The sequence below is a fragment of the Nannospalax galili genome, unplaced genomic scaffold (assembly GCF_000622305.1).
Source record: "Nannospalax galili isolate Female #2095 unplaced genomic scaffold, S.galili_v1.0 scaffold135, whole genome shotgun sequence".
Lineage (NCBI taxonomy): Eukaryota > Metazoa > Chordata > Mammalia > Rodentia > Spalacidae > Nannospalax > Nannospalax galili.
The window spans coordinates 6172675-6192334 of NW_008338998.1; the positions used below are offsets into that span (position 1 = coordinate 6172675).

At 39.6% G+C, this 19660-nt stretch overlaps 1 protein-coding gene across 2 annotated transcripts in view; it reads left to right on the forward strand.

Annotated features, from left to right (window-relative positions):
- Positions 1–19660, forward strand: part of Dars (aspartyl-tRNA synthetase) — a 75120-nt gene that overhangs the window by 14964 nt on the left and 40496 nt on the right. For both annotated transcript variants that reach the window (XM_008833657.3, XM_029563814.1), the window contains exon 4: positions 3592–3694. In XM_008833657.3, coding sequence (XP_008831879.1) covers positions 3592–3694 — 103 coding nt within the window. The remainder of the gene's footprint in view (positions 1–3591; positions 3695–19660) is intronic.

The following is a 19660-nucleotide window of genomic DNA, read 5'->3' on the forward strand; positions in this document are numbered from 1 at the left end:
GGGTATGAAAAGCTGGGTCATCTAAGCTTCTGGTTCTTTCTTTTGATTTTATATCTGAGTGGCCAGATTGCTTTTGTCTTCAGGAGTTCCTACAGAGGCCCAATTCAGGTGAGGGTCAGATGTTTTCAGGCTTTCTCCTAAGGTCTGGATCCCTCCAGGAACAGTTTTGGCCTCAGGAATTTGGGGGTTGAACTGGCCTGGGAGCCTGGCCCAGGAAAGATGCTGGTCTAGGGCAGCTGGTGGCCTTGCCACCCAGAGATGCAAAGGCAGATGGGGTGGGAAGAGGCCCCAAGGACTCCTGGGGACTGCACTGAGGAGCTGGGTTGGTCTGAATGCAAAGGATCAGGAAAGAGGAAAAGTCAGCCCCTTGTCCCAGAAAGAGGCTGGTGGGTGGTGCAGGCCCAGAGAAGCACAGGGAGGTGAGGGCAGGGCCAGGCCCGGCCCAGAAGCAGCGCTCCTGGGGCCCAGAGAAGGCACTACATTGGTCTGGATGAAAAGAATCAGGAAGCAGTCATGGTTCCCCAGGTGTTTGGGGCCCCAAGACAAGGAATGGGACAGGACCCAAATTAGGAGAGACTCTTTTGGGGTAGATGGGAGGGTGAATGAGGCTGGAGTAGTCAAAGCGCGGAAGGCTCAGTGGACTTACCCCGGAGAGAGGCCTTCGTGTAGGAGAGAGGCTTGTGGCAGGTCTTTCAGGCCCAGGGAATCAGAGGGAGGTGAGGGTGCGACCAGGCCCAGAAGCAGTGCTCCTGGGGCCCAGAGAAGGTACTCTGATGGCCTGGATGAAAAGGATCAAGAAGCAGTATTGGTTCCCCAGGTGTCTGGGGCCCCAAGACAAGGAATGGGGCAAGACCCAAACTTGGAGGAGAGGCCGGTCCTTGGAGATGGGAGGGTGAATGAGGCTGGGGGAATCAAGGCACGGAGGACAGGATGGATCTTTACAGAGAGGCCTGCGAGTAGGAAAGAGCCAAAAAATATGAATTTTTTTTATAATTTCATCAACTATTACTGGCCACATTTTGGTGTTTTGTTGTTGTTGTTGTTTTAAATGTGTATGAGTGTTTGCCTACATGTGTGTAAGTGCAGTGCCCATGGAGGCCAGAGGAGGATGTCAGATCCCTTGGAACTGGAGTGTTTGCTGTCATGTGGGGGCTGGGAATTAAACACTGTTTCTCTGCAAGAACAGCCAGTACTCTTAACTGCTGAGCCATCTTTCCAGCCCCCTATGCAGTCATTGGAATTATATATATAGCTTGATCACCTTTTTCATGTAACTGTCCACTAAATAATTATCTTCATGTTCTTAGCATCCAATACAAGGGTTTTGTGTCATTTGGCTTTCAATAAGAAATTTATTTTTTAAAAATCTAAATGCTGGCACTGTCCAGAAAGCAATATAAGTTTTGTACATAGTTTTCCACCTACAAAGTATGAATGATATTCAGTCCTTAAATTAGCAGGACCAGGAAGATGGCTCTGCAGGTAACGATGCTTGCCTTCAAGCCCAAAGTCAGAGTTCAGTTTCTGGAACTCACATGGTAGACGGAGAGAACAACCTCTTGTAAGTTGTCTTCTGAACTCCACATATGTGCTGTGGCACACACATACTCATACATACATATATGTACACACACAATAAATATATAATTTAAAAATATATATATTTAAACATTGGTTGCCTCTGGTAGCTGGAGAGATGGCTCAGCAGTTAAGAGCACTGGCTGCTCTTCTAGAGAACACAGGTTCAATTCTCGGCACCAACGTTGCAGCTAACAACCACCTTTAACTCGAGTTCCAGGGAATCCAACAATGCCCTGTTCTGGCCTCTGGGGGCATTGTATGCATGGGGGCACTTGCATACATGGAGAACTAAAGTACAAACAAAGCCTGTAAGTAATATGCTGTTATTTCCATTTTATAGATGAGAACAGAGTTCTAAAGTGATTTAATAATTTTCCCATAGGACCACTTTGTAGAAAGTAATAGGACATGATCCCAGGTCTTCTATTCCAGAGTCTTTACTCTCTACCAAATCATTAAGCTAAGTGTTACCCCCTAGTGCTGATCTTTTGTAATTCCCTCAGAGTTCTCTCTACTTTATCACTGGATGACTTTATATAATGCAGGGAAGTGTGGACTGCTTCTGTCTGAGTTAAAACAGCCAAAATGCTTTATTGCCCATCTTGCACTGTGGTCTCACATCACCTTCCATTTTTTACTATATTGTGTTCTAAATAGGAGAGGATCCTGCCATGGTTTCTGTAGTAGTACCTAGGATAATGTCATTTTCATCCATCTGTAAATTTCTGTGATGATTTTTATTATCCATTGTCTTCAAATCCCTTTGAATTTGTTTAGTTTTAAACTTCATTTTGAAACCTACTCTGAACCAAAGGTGAAAAGTAGTGTCTTTTTAGTAATTAAAATCTGTTACCATGCAGAGTCAATGAAATATATATGTTGACACTTTGTTTTGCAACCTATTTTTTTAAATTTATTGTTGCTTTTTGATTTGCATTTTAAAATACTGTGTGCTGAAAGTGAAAGCTCTAAGTCTTCCATTTTTGCTTTTTTGGGGGGGGGCATGGGGAGGCTAGGCTAACTCTTAATGTAAAAGAATTCTCATTTTAAAAAGTCAATTTTGTGATGTTTTTCAAGACAGTCTGATAAAGTGGTCTTAGAAAAATTTAACTCGTTTTTATAAGGAAATAGTTTTCTAGAATTTAATGTTTTGGTTGTTAGCCTTAGCCTTTAACGGCTGCGCTATTCCTCCAGCCCGAGTTTTCTAGAATTTAATCAGAGACTTAAAAAGATCTCCGGAGCAAGAAGGATGATGCATAATGACTGAAATCTATTGTAAGTAATATTTTTCAGGTTAAAAATAATGACAGCTCTTTATGAAAGGAGGAATCAAGAGGCCCAGAACATGTAAAATAAAAATGGTTGTAAGGTTTTAAAAGAATGATATTTTATAGAGAAAAGTAAATTACTTAGAGTTTTAAAATGTGGGACTGTTGGAAAGGACAAGGGACTGGGAAAAGGGAATGTGAAAGGACCTAGTCTATCAATCTAAGTGGTCTTTAGAATGCACTTCGGTGGGAAGAACGCAGTAGTTGAACCACCCCCAAAGAGTGCTTGTGTTCTTACTAGTAAGTACTTTATTAGCACTTCTGTGATTGTGATTGAAGCTTCCATGGTAGAACTAGCTCAGTGCCTTTGTCGGTGGAATATCATAGCTATTGACTGAATGTTGAAAGTCATCTGAGGTTACTTAGTTTGTTCAGTGTTACAAAATTATCTTTTGAGATTTATATATTTCTATTTGTTATGAATGATTTATCTATGTTTTCAAAAGAAACCTGTTAAATACATACTTTTGATTACTCAGCATAGGAACTTGGATTAAAGCTTGTCAGTTGAGTACAGGTGTTTGGTACTTTGGCTATGGAAACCAGATAGATACATGCATATGTACATATCAGATGAATATATAAATTTTGACCTAATTCTAAAATAGAGAAGCATTTTCCTTCTTTATAAAACCTTAAGTAGTCTGTCCTTAATGCACTTTTCTCTTTTTGCGTTTTCCAGGGAAGCAGTGCTTCCTAGTCCTGCGACAGCAGCAGTTTAATGTCCAGGCTCTTGTGGCAGTGGGAGACCACGCAAGCAAGCAGATGGTTAAATTTGCTGCCAAGTAAGTAAGCAATTATATCCTGTTGTCAGAATAAACAATGGTGGGAACCAAGACTCCCAGGGGTTTGGACCATTTTCATACATTAACATCAATGCTTCGTTTGTTTAAAAGTGTAGTTATTTAAATTGTCAGTTCAGTGTTGCTTGAATACATTAAAGTCACAAAAGAGAAAATATGGAGCACAGGCTTGAGATTCATTTGGAACTGCTGAAGCTGCACTCTTCACAGACAAGTCACATTACTTTCAAGTAGAGCACAAAAAGCCTGGCAGCATAACACAACAGAATAGCGCTGTTTTGTTGTGTTTGTTGAACTTCATTTCTGCCACTGCGCTCCCCTCCCCCTTTGAGATTTGCGTATTAGGCAAAAAGTTTTCTTTTACTGAATAATAGAAGTTTATAAAATTAAAGAATGTACTGGTAAATTGAGTAGCTTTAGTCCTACTAGTGTGGTAGCCCCACCTCTTCCTCAGTCTTAGACCTGCTACCAAAGAACTGTCTTTTATATATTATTTGACTCTAGAAAACTAATATGAAGTTGATGGGTTTACATAGCACATGTTTTGTTTTGTTTTTTCCATTAAGTTGCATTATAACCTTAGTGTTAACATTCCTAAAGAAAACATTCTAGTTGAAAAAATGTTGAAAATCCCATTAACAATTTAATATTCACTGAGAGGCATCCTACTGACTGTGGGTAGTCAGTGTCTGTGATATCTAAACTAGTTCACAAAAACAGTTGTCACATTATTTTGACTCTTAGGAATTTCTGGGAATTAAATAAGAAACAGCAGTTGATCTATCAGCTGAAACTTAATAGCTGGAAGAAGTACTTACAAATAATCTCCCTGAAAGAATTTAGTTCACTAATGTCCCCATATTTATAAATTAAAGAAAGGCCAGGTTTTTGTGCAAATGTATGGTTAAGAATGATTTTTCTTGGGATAGGGAGATGGCTCAGTTGATAAAGTGCTTACAGAGGGCCCCCGTTCAATCCCTAGAACTCACAGAAAAATCCAGCCATGGTGCTGCACACTTGTAATACCAGCATTGGAGAGGATCCCTGAGGCTTACTAGTCATCCAGCCTATTATACTTGGTGAATTCCAGGCCAATAAGAGACCTATCTCAAAAAAAATGACATCTGAGGAGTGGACTCAAAGTTGTCCTCTGACCCCAACATGCATGCACACATACACACACACTCACAAAAAGAGTGATAAATAGCTCTATATTCATAGTTTCTGAAGTGGAACTCAGTCAAGGTCTAGAAGCTATTTAGACTAAACAGTTAAGCTATAAGTTGAATTTTTTTTTAAATAATTTATTGAGAATGTCATACAGGCATATACAGTGTTTTGATCAAATCCATGCCCACTCCCTCCTCTCCAACTCCTCCCATATCTCCCTGTCACTTTTTCCTGACAACTTCATGTATTCTTTCTTCTTCTTTTTTCTCTTTTTCTTAATGTGGCTTTTTGTTACTCTAACATTCCCCCTTCTGAAGAGGTAACCCTAAAGTCGTTTAAGGATTAGATGAGAGCTCCCAAATACTTTGGACATTTTTGGCCTTTGGAACAGAGTATGTTGCCAAGAGACCCAAGGACATTTTGACTTTTAGCCAAGAAACTGGCTACTTTTCTTTGGGGTCTTTTGATCCTAACTGCGTAGCCAATTCTACCTCCTATTCTTATCACACCATCCCCTGAAGAGGTTACCCAACTCTCAGATAGGGAATCAGGACACAGACCTCTCTGGCTTCTTCCATGCTGAACAGGGATGCAGGGTGAGGCAATTGGGGTACCCCTTCAGTGGTTCTATCTAAAAGACTCAAATTGTGTAACTTTTACCGCCACACAGAGGCAGGATCCGGGCACTCTCAGGCAGTCCTGAGTTCTCAGCCCCTATGCCAGAGAGAGGCCAGAACAAGCACTCTCTGGCAGTCTCAAAGTTGAATTTTTTTAAACAAAAGTATATAGCTATTCCTTGGTGTCTTAAAATTTAGACTTTATAGCCAGGCATGGTGGCGCACGCCTTTAATCCCAACACTCGGGAGGCAGAGGCAGGTGGATCTCTGTGAGTTCAAGGCCAGCCTGGTCTACATAGTGAATTCCAGGCCAGCTGGGGCTACAGGAGACCCTGTCTCAAAAAAGACCAAAAAAAAAAAAAAAAAAAATTAGACTTTATACAGTTAGCAGTGTGTGAGAAAAGGTGAACGATTGCAAATTATAAAACCTTTGCCTGGCTACATACAAGTGATGGAGCCAGTTTTACTCAATAGGATTAGCACATGGTACTTAGATTATAATTATATAACTTTGGGCACTAATATGCTAAGGAACCAAGCCAGAGTAATTAAAAGTAGATATATATTAATGGCTTTTGCTACCTTGTAAAAAACAATTCTTGTGACCAAGATGCTTGGTGATAACTGATGAGTTTGTAGTTCTTTGGGTTGCTTGATAAGAGGATATTCTTAGGAATGTTTTATATGTTCCAGATTAGTTTGTCACATAGCTAGTTTGGGTTTCTTTTTTACAAATGAAAGAAATCTAAATTTGAAATATTAAGTGTTTTGACTAAGGTTCTTACTCTAGGATTCACCTTGTAGCCTCTCTCATCTTGCCTTTTCATGATGTTAGCTCAGAGCTTTCCACAGTAACAAGGTCTACTTGTTAGACACTGCCCCCATATTGAGAATCAACAGAGGACAGAGGACTTCTGTTTTTTAATTTTTTTAAAGCTTTTATTCATTTATTTGGCAAAGATTTATAAAATGTCTGGTACATTTAAGCCTTGTGTAATATTTAACAGAACATAAATGCTCTAAAATAAAACTTGATGAGACATTTATTTTTATTTTTTATTTTTTTAATGTGTTATGGGTGTATTGCTTGCATGTAGGTAGGTGCACCATCTCATGCAGTGCCCACAGAGGTGACAAGAGGGCGTCGGATCCCTTGGAACTGGAGTTACAGATGGTCCACAATGTGGGTGCTGGGAATCGAACCCGGGTCCTCTGCAAGAGCAGTCAGTGCTCTTAATCACTGAGCCATCTCTCCATCTCCACCCCTATAATTTTATTTTTTAAGCCAATCCTTGTAATAATTAGCAAGATTAAGTCAATTATTCCACTGACTTAAGTAGAGGATTGATTGAACTTTGATTAGAAAATTTAATATTGTGTATATTGTATGTCTTATCTTTGGGGAGATTCTTTTTGAAACAGGAGGGTCTCCCTGTAGCCCCAGCTGGCCTGGAACTCACTGTGTTGACCAGGCTGGCCTTGAACTCACTGAGATTTGCCTGCATCTGCCTCTGCCTCCCAAGTGCTGGACTATAGGCGTATAGCACCATTTCCATCCTGTGTTATCTTTTTTAAAATATATTCTAAATTGAATTTTTGTGCATTTCATACAACTCATCTTAATCACATTTAGACCCTCTAGAGTTGAAAGTTTTTTACTTCTAAAAATTGTGACCCATGCCGGGCGTGGTGGCACACACCTTTAATCCCAGCACTTGGGAGGCAGAGGCAGCAGATCTCTGTGAGTTCAAGGCTGGCCTGGTCTTCATAGTGAATTCCAGGACAGCTGGAGCTACAGGCAGACCCTGTGTCAAAAACCAAAAAAAAAAAAAAAAAAAATGTGACTCATGGGGCTGGAGATACTCAGTGGTTAAGAGTACTGGCTGCTCTTGTAGAGGACCTGGGTTCAGTTCTCAGCACCCACATGTCAGCAGACAATCATACTAATTCCAGTTCCAGGGGATCTGACATCTTCTTCTGATCTCTGTGAGCATTGACGACACAGGTGCACTTATACAGATGCAGGCAAAACACTCATACACATAAAATTTTAAAAAATAAATAAATAATTTTAAATGTAACTCATTATAAAGCAATTGTAGTTAATCTTGATTGTCAGCTTCATAGAAGTTAGAAGGAACTAGGAGATTAGTAACATACATTTCTAGGTATGTCTGTGAAGTTATTTTTATAGAGGATTGACTGGGAGTGAAAAGGAGTCCACAAGCACAGACTTTCTCTCTGTTTCTTGGCTTCTATCATATGAGCTACCCTACAACTCCTTCCCTGTCACAGTGGATTGAAACTCTAAAATGTTGAGCAAAATAAATTCTACTGCTCTAAGTTGTTTATGTGAAATATTTTGTTACAGCATTGAAAAGACTGACTTAAAGCTGGTCGTGATGGCACATGCCTTTATCCCAGCACTCAGGAGACAGAGGCAGGTGGGTCTCTGTGAGTTCTAGGCCAGCCAAGACCAAATATATTGAGACCCTGTGTCAAAAAAGAAAGAAAAAGTCTTACTTAACACAGGGAAAATATTTTGTGTGTGAGTTATTGGTCAATACTAAAAACAATTTCAAAGGAGGAATTTAAAAGTTTAACATGAACACTGAGTATCTCTTTTATAAAGCAGTAGGTGCCTTACCAAGGAATCACTCCACTGTTTAAAAGCATACTATAAAATCGATGGGTGAAAGGGAATTGTAACTTTCATGTTTGCAATGGCAGTTACTTTCCCTGAATAGTTTTAGTAATAAAAAAATTTAATAGTTATAAACATGAAACCTTAACGTTACTAGGCAGATCTAATAATCACACTTATTTTTGATATTTCTTTTTCCTCTTACCAGCATTACCATTAGCAGTACATTTTACATATTCTTCTCACTCTGGTTATCATGAGGAATGAGGCACATAATCACTCGGCAAAGCAGCTGTTTTGTATATGCAACTGGTAGGAAAAATACAACCACAGACAGAATTTAAAATAAGGATTTGGCTTCTGCTGAGCTTCTAAAAAAAAAAAAAGTCTGGCTGGATAACTGGTCCAGTTTCTTACTACACCAGGTTGCAAGCTTTTTGTTAAATAGCTGCACCAAATAAAACCATCTCCTAAATTGCTTTATCTTCCCCAAGTGAGAAGAGCTCTTGGGATATTCAGATACAGGTGTCCTTTTAGATTAAATTCTCTAGAGTAGTGCTTAAGACCTCAACCTCAGTTCTGCTGTTACATAACATACACATTTCTAACAGTCATTGTACTGTGCAAAATTATGCAATAAAATTATGGTTTTATGGATCAAATGGGGTTAATTGGCATAACGCTCAGAAACTTAATGGCACTTCAAAAAATTTTTTAATTTATTTTTATTTCGTGTGTATGAATGTTTTGCCTGTATTATGTAAGTGTACCCATGTTGTGCAGTACCTGCAGGGGCCCAAAAAAGGGCTTTGGATCCCCTGGAACTGGAGCTAGAGACTGTTGTTAGCTGCTGTGTGGGTGCTGGGAACTGAACCCAGGTTCTCTACAAGAGCAGCCTGTGCTCTTAACTGCTGATCCATTCCTATAGCCCCAATAGCAGGTCTTTTTGAGATGGGGTCTCCCTGTAGCCCCAGCTGGCCTGGACTCACTATGTAGATCAGGCAGGCCTCAATCTCATTTCTATATGCCTCTACCTCCTGAGTGCTGGGATTAAAGGTGTGCACCACCACCCCAGTGTTGCCATTAATGGGCTAGAGAAGTGGATCAGCAGTTAAGAGCACTGGCTGCTCTTGCAAAGGACCTGGGTTCAGTTCAGGCACATTCTTTTAAAAGATAAACATTTGGCTTTTTAAGGATAAGTTGTACATTTTTACAAATGTTGCATAGTTAAGAAATACAGAATAATAAAAGTGGTGCTTTACATTGGAAAAGATCTGCAGTGCACTTGTAAAAGAGCCCCAGAAAAAGACGTGGTTTGTAAACTGTTATGAAGTACTTGGAAGGAAAACTGTCTGGGATTGGAGGGAAGGTATAACACCACGTGTGAATAGGTGTGACTCACCACAGGTTACAGGATGCTTGAAGTGTATTCCAAAAATTCCTGCTGGTTGAGATCACCCACGTGACACTGTGCTGTCTTCATTGGCCTAAACTTGATGGAATTTGGCATAGGCAAATACTAAATTATCTTCCTTCCCTGTATTGACCAGGCTAACCTTGATCTCACAAATATCTGCCTGCTTCTGCCTTCTGAGTGCTGGGATCAAAGATGTAGGCCATAACACACGGCTCTGATACTCTTATTAAATGTTACACCAAAATTATCTTCCTGAAAGAGAAAATAAGGTCTGCTCAAACATGAGTCTTATCTGTTTGCTCATGTGTGGGAATGAGGAAGATACTAGAAGTGGAAGATGACTTTTAAAGTTTTGAAAACTAAATGGAAGTGACTCTTACTAACCTGAGATACACTGCAATGGGCTGGAACCTGTTCTCTGGAGCTGTCTGAGCTTGCCTTCTCTTAGAGTACTTGGCCAAAGAGTGTGGGTAATGAACAGAAGTGGGGCTCTGATTGGTTAGATAGCCAGCAGGATCTCCAGAAGAGAAAAGCCTGAAGAATAAAATAACTGTTAGTGAAACTGCTGTTTTTGTGCCTGTGTTCTGCTCCTCCTCTTGTGTTCTGCTCCTCCCATTGTGAGTCTTCCCTTCATCCTAAATATTTCAAGTGTTAATTTTTCTCCACCCTTTCCATCACACCTTTTTTTTTTTTTTCTCCATCTTTTTGAGACAGAGTCTCCCTGTAGCCCCAGCTGTCCAGGCTGGCCTTGAACTCACAGAGATCCGCCTGCTTCTGCCTCCTGAGTGCTGGGATTAAAGGCATGTGCCAACACGCCATGCTACCTTTTTTTTAAATGCTTATTATTTTTTTTTATGTGTATGTGTGTATTGCCTGCATGTAGGTAAGTGCACCCATGTTGTGCAATGCTTGCAGAGGTCAGAAGAGGCTGTCGGATCCCCTGGAACTGGAGTTATGGACAGCTGTTAGCTGCCATGTGGGTGCTGGGATTCGATCCCTGGTCTTCTGCAAGAACAGTCAGTGTTCTTAACCACTGAGCCATCTCTCTAGCTCCTTCACACCTTTTAAACAACTCACTCCTATGGCCACAGCTTGGAATTTACTCCCAGAATTCCACTATTTTAAACTCCAGGGGCCGTTCTTTTTTTTTTTTTTTTTTAGTTGGTTTTTGTGTGTGTGTATTTCCTACAGAACATCCCAAACAATCTTATTCATCTTTATACCCACATCCCAAATGGCAGCCTCCCATAGCCCCCCTGCAACTGGAGCCCATATACTCTGTCAGTCCTCTTACTGTCCACTGTGTTATCACTGCCCCCAGCCGTTACCCAGTGCTAGTCCATCCGTTGAATCTAGTCAGCCTATCTAGAGTTCCTTGTTTTAGGAAGATCAGTTCTTCCTCATCTAGCAGCAATCAGTTGCCAGTATTCCTTTAGAAAAGATTGGGGTCTGCTGTTCATTTTCCCATTTCTGTGCTGGGTTACGGTCTTGAAGTCTCTTGGGCTACCCTGGCCAATAACTCAAAGGAAGGTATCTCCTGTCTGGCATTGTTTCTTGTTATGTAGCCCTTAGCTATACACATGGACTCTTAAAATAATTATACTGATCACTTTAATCTTTGGTTATACTTTCTTTCCTTTTGGGTGTTTAAGACCATACAGTTGGCCCAGATTAACTAGTTTATTTTTACTCTTAAGGTCATTTGAGGATCTGTTCCTCTGGGGTCACATGGGCTTGGGAGGAGCCCCTGGCTACTTTTTTTTACCAGTTCCATCTATGTAAAGATAAGTCAAAGGTCCTGCTCGACTGTGGCTGGCTTCACTTGGAAGCATGGAGGAAATAAGGTTTCCTCTGAGTTGACCCTCCTCTTTGTAGACTGGACACTGGTTCAAGTACATCTGGTGGTGTCTCCACAGCCCCCTTGATCAAAAGGACAGGTGACTCAACACAGTTACAGGACATTTTGAGAGATGCTCCATAGTACCTTGGAACTTAGTCAACCTTGGAGGGTGTATTAGTCAGGGTTCTCTAAAGAAACTACCAATAGAGAGAGAGAGAAAGAGAGAGAATGTATATGTGTGTGTATGTATGTGTATGTATCAGATTAGCTCACAGGATAGAGTGTGAGCTATCCAGTGTGGCTGCACCACACTGGAGAGGCTGAGAATCCATAGTCATTCAGTCCATGAGGCTGGATGTCTCAGTAGTCCCAATCTGGTGCTGAAGGTCTGATGAATTCTAAAAGATCAGCTAGTCTTCATTCTACAGCAGCAAGACAAACTCACCAGCAAGAGAGAAGGCAAGTGGCAAAAAGCAAGCATTCTCCTCTGCCATGGCCTTTTATATGGGCTGCCATCAGAAGGTAATGCCCACATTTAGGGTGTGTCTCCCATCTTCAGATGATCCATTCAAAAAGGTCTCTCTCATTTCAGTTAATCCCAGATCTAGTCGACACCCAAATTTTCAAATGAAAACAATGGTGAGGTCATAATTTCACCTAACATGATATGACTATCCCATCATACAATGACCAATACATTATATATCTTTAGTAAGTTATAAGGTCTTCAAGGAATGCTTAGTCCTTTAGTATCTCATAACATAATATGATCATATAGATTCACAACACTTAACCACTTAACACTTATCTCAGTTACACATTCAAAAAAAGAACACAAGTATCTGCTTAACATATGTGTATATATGCACAAGCCTTTTTTTAACCAAATAGGACAAAAACACGCATGTCAATTACAATCCATGTCTCTGCAACTGGTCATGGCCTAAGTTGATATTTATAACTACCTTCCTCTGCTACCCATTCTGTATTTCCTCCACCATCAGCAAGCACCTCTGCAGGTCTTGGCTCTTTCCCTGGAGGAGTGACCCATACTTTCATCCCTGAAGGGTCTGTGCCATTTGTTGTCCTGTCTGGATTGGGTTGTTGCAGTTTCCCATTGACCTTCATCACAAGACGTGGTAACACCAAAAGTTGCCCTAAGGAATCTCCTGCCTTCCAGATATAACAGCCATTGTGGAGAACCAGTCCAGTTTCCCCCTGGTGGTCTGGGTCAATCACCCCTCCTAATACTGTCATTCCTTTCTTAACCTGCTGACTTAAGGGCATCAGAAGCCCATTTGTTGTGTCTCCTGGCAGAAGCACTGCCTCCTCTGGAACCAAAACTTCTAAGCCAGCAGAGTGCAAAGTCACGGGTACAGGAAGTAAAAATTTTCCTAGTGGGTCACTAGGGTGATAGTGAGTAGAATCATTTACACTTTCACCCGCTGATTTCTGGACCCGTGAATTCTGGCTATAGGAGAAACAGTACCATATATTGGATGCTGATTTTAAAGCATATACTGCCTTCTGGAGGACCCTGCCCCAGTCCTCCAGGCTATTGCCATCTAATTGGCACTGTAACTGTGTCTTTAAAAGACCATTCTATCACTCGATCAAGCCAGCCACTTTGGGATGGTGGGGAACATGGTAAGAACAGTGGATTCCATATCCATGGGCCCACTGTTGCACTTCTTTGGCTGTGAAGTGAGGTCCAATTTCTGTCCTAGTTTGTGTCCATTGCTGTGACAAAATACTCTGACCAATACCAACTTGGGGAGGAAAGGGTTTATTAGGCTTACATCTCCCAGGTCACAGTTCATCTGGAAGCCCAAAGTAGGAACTCAGGGCAGGAGCCTGGAAGCAGGAGCTAGGGCAGAGGGCAAGGAACAAAAACTGTATTTTTAAGTTCCTCTGACCAGATAAGTATAGGCCTCTAAGTATGGCTGTTAAACATCCAAGAAGGTTAGTTCCACCAATCTGGTACTTTTAATTACCATATGCTGTGTAGATAAAGCTTGGGCAAAAACCAAACATTCTCTGATAAACCTTGACTAGACATATATTATGTTCCTGGAGCTAGCTGTAGGTATGATTTGTCAGTAGGTTGTTGGACTAATATGGTTCCCTCTGGTTAAACTCCAGGGGCCATTCTTACTGGCTACACTTTCTACTAGCCTACCTTTCTCATCAAGACTTCTAATATTTTTGTCAGTCTTCCCATGTTCCATTTCTAGAAGTGTGCTCACTGGCTCCTTTATCTTCTCTCTGTCCATTCCTAGAACTCCCTCACCCCATCTTCATCCTCTCTGCTGCCCCCTTTGTTACTCTTTCCTGTCAAACACCTATGACTCCCCTCCGTGTCCCACAGATTCCTAATGAATCTCACATTGAGACTTAAATGTATTAATGTAGAATTGTGGCATGATGATTCATCTCTGTCCCTCAGCTGGGCCTAAGTATATATTCTATGTATATATTTCTGACAGTGAAAATTGAGGTTTAAGGTTTATAGATTACTGGTATTTCGGTATTTGACAGAATTTTTGAAGATATTTTCTTTTTATCTTTTCATTTCTAAGTATAATCATGCAAGAAAAATTTAGAGAACAGTGAGTTCTACTTTGAAATATTCTAGCTGCCTCCTGTTAGGATTAAAACAGCACATGGCCAGCTTCTAAACCAGTTCTGGATGTTGTTGCTTAAATAAAATGAAAAGCTTTTGTTTTTAGCTGACATTAAAAATTTGAGGACCAATGAAGCATGAAGTGATTGAAGAGAATATTTTGTAGTACATTGTTTATACGAAGCCAGCTGCTTAGGGAGTGAGCCAGACTGCCAGAATCTAGTTTGGAAAATAATACACGTGGAAATATGTATATGAATGAAAGACTGCTTTTAATCTCCACTTATTTTCATTCTATCCTGCGTCAGTTTTAATATATGAAATGCTTACCACTGTCTTTACTGCTGGAAGAGCACCTAATCGCTGTTGGCTCTCAAGGTGTTTCCATTTTGAAGAGTACTGCCCAAGGACACTGGACATTAAAACATGTGAACTCTTACACAATGAAATAGGAGAAAGAATGGCATTTATATGTTAATCTGTACGGCCCTACATTTAACCCTATTCCCTCTGGCCATATATCAGGTGGAGAAAAGCTAGGACTCCACTATTAAAAATACCAAGTCAGATAGTTCCAGCTGGGGTTTCCTAATCACTTAAAAGGTAAAATACAAGGTCACTTTTAATATCTTAAGTAGATAACTATCTTAGCATTTACTGTAGGTATTAAATCTGAGATATTTGTCTTTTGTCTTATTGACTAAATTGTATTGCTAGCTTTTAGCTTTTGAATTTTTTTTCTTAAAAATAAAACACTGGAATTTAATGTGAATGAAAACGTGTCATAGGATCATCTAGTTTATCAATATTCTCACCCAAAGTTAACCCACTAATTGTATTCAGAACCATAAGAAACTTGAGCATATCATTTTAATCAATCTGTTGGAAAGATAAATTTTCTTCTGACTGATGCATATAAAAATGAAGGAACTGCATGAATTACACGGAGGTGTTGACATATCTAACTCCCTAGGGCTTTTAAGACCAGATTCTTAATTGTGTATCTGAAATGGTTGGAGATCTTTCCTTTAAATGAAATTTTTCTGGAAGCAGGAAAATTTGTAATTCCTATGTAAGATAGTGCTTTTGTCTCATCACCTTACATCAACATTTGTCACCCGAATCTTCAGCTAAAGAGTTGAGGCAAGGGGACTGGAGAGATGGCTCAGTGGTTAAGAGCACTGGCTGCTCTTGGAAAGGACCTATACTGGGACTAGCAGCCATTCATAACTCCAGTTCTAGGGGATACAACACCTTCTTCTGGCCTCTGAGGGCACTACATGAGACAGGTACACATATACATTCAGACAAAACACTCATACACATAAAATAAAAAAATATATTTTTTTAAGTTAACAGAGTAGTTTATGTTAGTTACAGTTGAATTTTATAAAGTCTTTTTTGATAAGGCAGCCTGGAGCCTTTTCTATCAACTGTTAACAGAGGACAATGATGAATGTTAACATAAGGTTTTAAAATTTAAGGCTAAAATTATAGCAACAACTCTAAAGGACTACAGCTAATGTGGATAGCAGTTTTTAAAGTTAAAAATTACATCTCACTCTGTACTTGTTCATATATCCCATTCCCCACCCCAATATGGAGCTGGTTTGATTCTGAATTGGGCTTATTCTATTTTTTATGTATATGCTTTTGCTTTTATTTTTGTATTAGTCATTGTGATTAAGTGATTTATTGATAACTGGTGAGTCATAAGTCTATTTCTCATTCTCTAATGAGTCACTTAGCTACATACTAGTTTTGTTTATTTTCTTTCTCTTGGAAATGTTTCACCTAAAAATATTTCACTAATTGGTAGATTTAAATTTTCAGTTTGCTACATTAACTATTAGAGCTGGAAAATAGCAAGAATAATACTCAAAAGTCTAATTGACTTAGAAAATTTTTATTTAGTAGTTGCTGTGGTCCAGGGACTCCACTGGTCTTGGGTAAAATGTTATATGCAGAGTCATGTTAGAAGGTCTTTGTTAACAGTAGATGTCTTACTAGAGTAGAGGCCCAAAGAAGGCATTTACCCATTTAGATAAAGTGGTATATGTAGGCTAAGAAATTACACTGCTGTGCATTGTGTTTCCTTGAACAGCAGTACTTAATGTTTTATACCTATTTGTTCGATCAAGTTGTTGGTCTCTTAGGGAAGAGACAACTATATGTAGCCCTATCCACTTCCAACATTGAAATTTTAGATAAAGATCTACTTGAAAAATTTAGGGTTGGGGAAATGGCTCAGTAGATAAAGCTCTTGCTGCACAAGTTTGGGGACCTGATTTTGAATCCCCAGGATCCATGTAAATAATGGACACGGTAACCTACACTTCAGTAATCCCAATACCTCTGAAGGAAGATGAGAGGCAGAGACAGGAGAATCCCTAGAAACTCAGGCCAACTAACCAGACATATGAAGCAGAAAAACAGCAGAGACCCTGTCTCAAACAAAATAAATGGAAGGGCAAGGACTGACACTTGAAGTTGTCCTCTAACTTCATATAAGCACCATGGTAGGCACATGTGTACATGTGTGTATCCAAACACCCTCATAGAATTAAATCTAAAATCTGGTTTCAGAAATACCTAGATCATTTATGGGATCAATTCACCTAGGTTAATAACTGAATAGTGACTTCTTATTCATATTCTAATTCTGCTGAGGGACTAGAGAGATAGCTCAGCAGTTAAAAGCACTTTGTGCTCTTCCAGAGGACCTGGTTTTAGTTCCCAGCACCCACATGACAGCTAACAACTATCTGTAACTCCAGTTCTAGGGGATCCAATGCTCTCTTCTGGCCTCCACATATACCAGTCCTGCACGTGATGTCTGTACATACATGCAGACAAAACACTCATACACATAAAATAAAAATAAAATCCTTTAAAAAAAAACAAAAAACACAACTTTAATCCCAGCACACAGGAGGCAGAGGCAGGCAGATCTCTGTGTGATCAAGTCCAGCCAGCTGGGGCTACAGGGAGACCCTGTCTCAAAAAAAAAAAAAATTTATGTATATTCTTCTGAGTTCTGCTAAGGTTGGCAACATATCAGTGCTATTGAGGAAGGTAACACAATTCTTGGACATTTGGAAAACTCTGAGTAGGTGCTCCATTACTTAAATTATCTGTCACGTAAGCATTAGAAACATAGCCTGGCTCCTAAGAATAAGAAATGTGTTGTTTCCAATGCACTGAAGATGCATTCTAAGATATTTAAATTTAGCAAAAATTTTTGTAACAGCTGTCTAGTGCAGTAATCAACAATTAACCTTTATTTATAGCTAGCTGCATAATGATCAGCTAATTATTAATCTCTTGGAGTTTATTTTATTATCTGTGAAATGATAATGCCTTTTTGGCACTCGTAAAGTTTAAATGAAATGGTATGTGTATATAACTGGAACCTAAAAGGAAATTGCTAAGTGATAATGGGAGCAATAATGCTTTAGAGACTTGTGTATTAAAAGCTCATTTTATGAGTTAAAAAATAGAAATATTTTCTCTTCAATATTTAAAATAATACAGAGAATTAGAAACTAAATACTTCTATAGTATTTGGTGGCATAAAATTTATAAAGCATTCCATAGTCTCTGCAAATGAAAAAAAAATGTGGAGGAGTATGGACCCAATAGAAAACAGTGACTGTAGGAGAAGGGGTTGGATTAACATTTGAATCTGGATAATAATTATGTTCTTTTATAATTAGAAAAATAAGGGTTGTTTTGTTTATTTTTTTATTTTATGTGTATGTATGTATTGCCTGCATGTGTGTAAGTGCATCTTGTGCAGTAGCCAAGGAGGTCAGGAGGGCATCCAATTCCCTTGGAACTAGATGGTTGGTAGCTGCCTTCTCGGTGCTGGGAATCGAACCCAGGCCCTCTACAAGAACAGTCAGTGCTCTTAACTGCTGAGCCGTCTCTCTAGTCTGAGAAAAATAAGTTTTTAAAACTATTTTCTAAGCTTTTTTTAAAAAAATAGCCTAAGGACTAGGGATGTGGCTTAGTAGTAGAACACTTCCTAACATGATTGAAGCCCTAGATTTCAATCTTCAGCATAGCCAATAAATAGTTTAAAATTCTAAGAGCAAACTGTGCCACTTTTCTGTCACTCAGATGAGTGGCAATCTGAACTGGAGCTTTGGTTTGGTTTGGTTTGGTTTGGTTTGGTGTTTTTGGATAGGGTGCATGGTCTCATATTGTAACCCAGGCTGCCTTTTTAACTTAGGCTGACCTCCTGAGTGCTGGCTCACAGTCATGCACCGTCACACCCAGCTTAGGTGATTCTCTGTGCTCCAGAAAGAGTTACCAGAGTCAGTACTTGGCCCTCTGACCCAGATGAAATAGATGAACTGGGTTTTTTCCAGGTTTATTTTCTCATGTTATATATATATGGATATAGATATGGATAATTGTTCCAACAACAGTTTTTTCATGGTGTTTATGAGTTTTGTTCTTTACTCCAGTGGTCTCCAAAAGTGTAATGAATCATTGAGGGAAAGAAAATTCGTTAATGTTTCCCCTCTTTCCTTCCTTCCTTCCTTCCTTCCTTCCTTCCTTCCTTCCTTCTTTCCTTCTGATTTTCCTACTTTTATCTGAAAGGCTGAGGAAATATGAGTCTTTCTAGTATTTAATTTGTGGGTAAACACAGGGCCTATATCACTATGTTGCATCTCAGAAAGTCATGTCGCCTATGGCATATGAGGACTCTAGTAATGAGAAGGAGCCTCATATTCTGGTTCTCTATCTGTATTATAACCAATTTCAGTTTACTGTGCCTAGTTAACTGCTTTGAGGATATTATATTTTAATAGCTGACTCAGAAAATGGGTAAGTAGCCAGGCATGGTAGCACATACCTGTAATTCCAAGCCCTTAGGAAACTGAGGAAGGGGGTTTCTGTTGCTGTAGATAAAACACCATGACCAAGGCAACTTATAGAAGAGTTTATTTGTCTTATCGTTCCAGTGGGATAAGAACCTGTTTTGGTGGGGAGGCATGGCAGCAGAGGTGGCGAGTAGAAAGCTGAGTGCTCACATCTTCAGGAGGACACAAGAAGCAGAAAGAGTAAGCTGGAAGTGGGGCAAAGCTATGAGCTCTCAAAGCCTGCCCCCCAGTAATGACATGCTTCCTCCAGCAAAACCATACCTCCTGAAGGTTTCATGACCCTCCCCAAACTGACCAAGTTCAAGTACTTGAGCCTACAGAAGATACTCCTCAGTCAAAACTTCTCAGTTAGACCACAATGGAGGCATTGTGAATTTTAAGCCAACCTTAGTTACATAGCAGTACTCTTGTTTAAAAACAAAACCAAAAACATAGTAACTTTTATAAATATAAAGAATGGTGCTCTTTTCAGTTTTTTTTTTCCATGAATACTAAAGACTAAAGTATTGAGTTGATAAGTTCCTGACAAATGACCTGAAATTTGTTGTGCCTATTCCCTAGGGTTTCTTGATGTCACGATTGTACTAATTTCTTTTATTTGCTGAGCGACTAACTACATGGAAAGTCAAAAAAAATGACTGAAAAATGAAAGGGGTGGAGTGCAATGCAGTGATGGTGTGTTTTAGGGCAGGATAAAAAAAAAAAAAATAGCTGACTTAGCTCTTGAAAAGACATGTTTAATTCA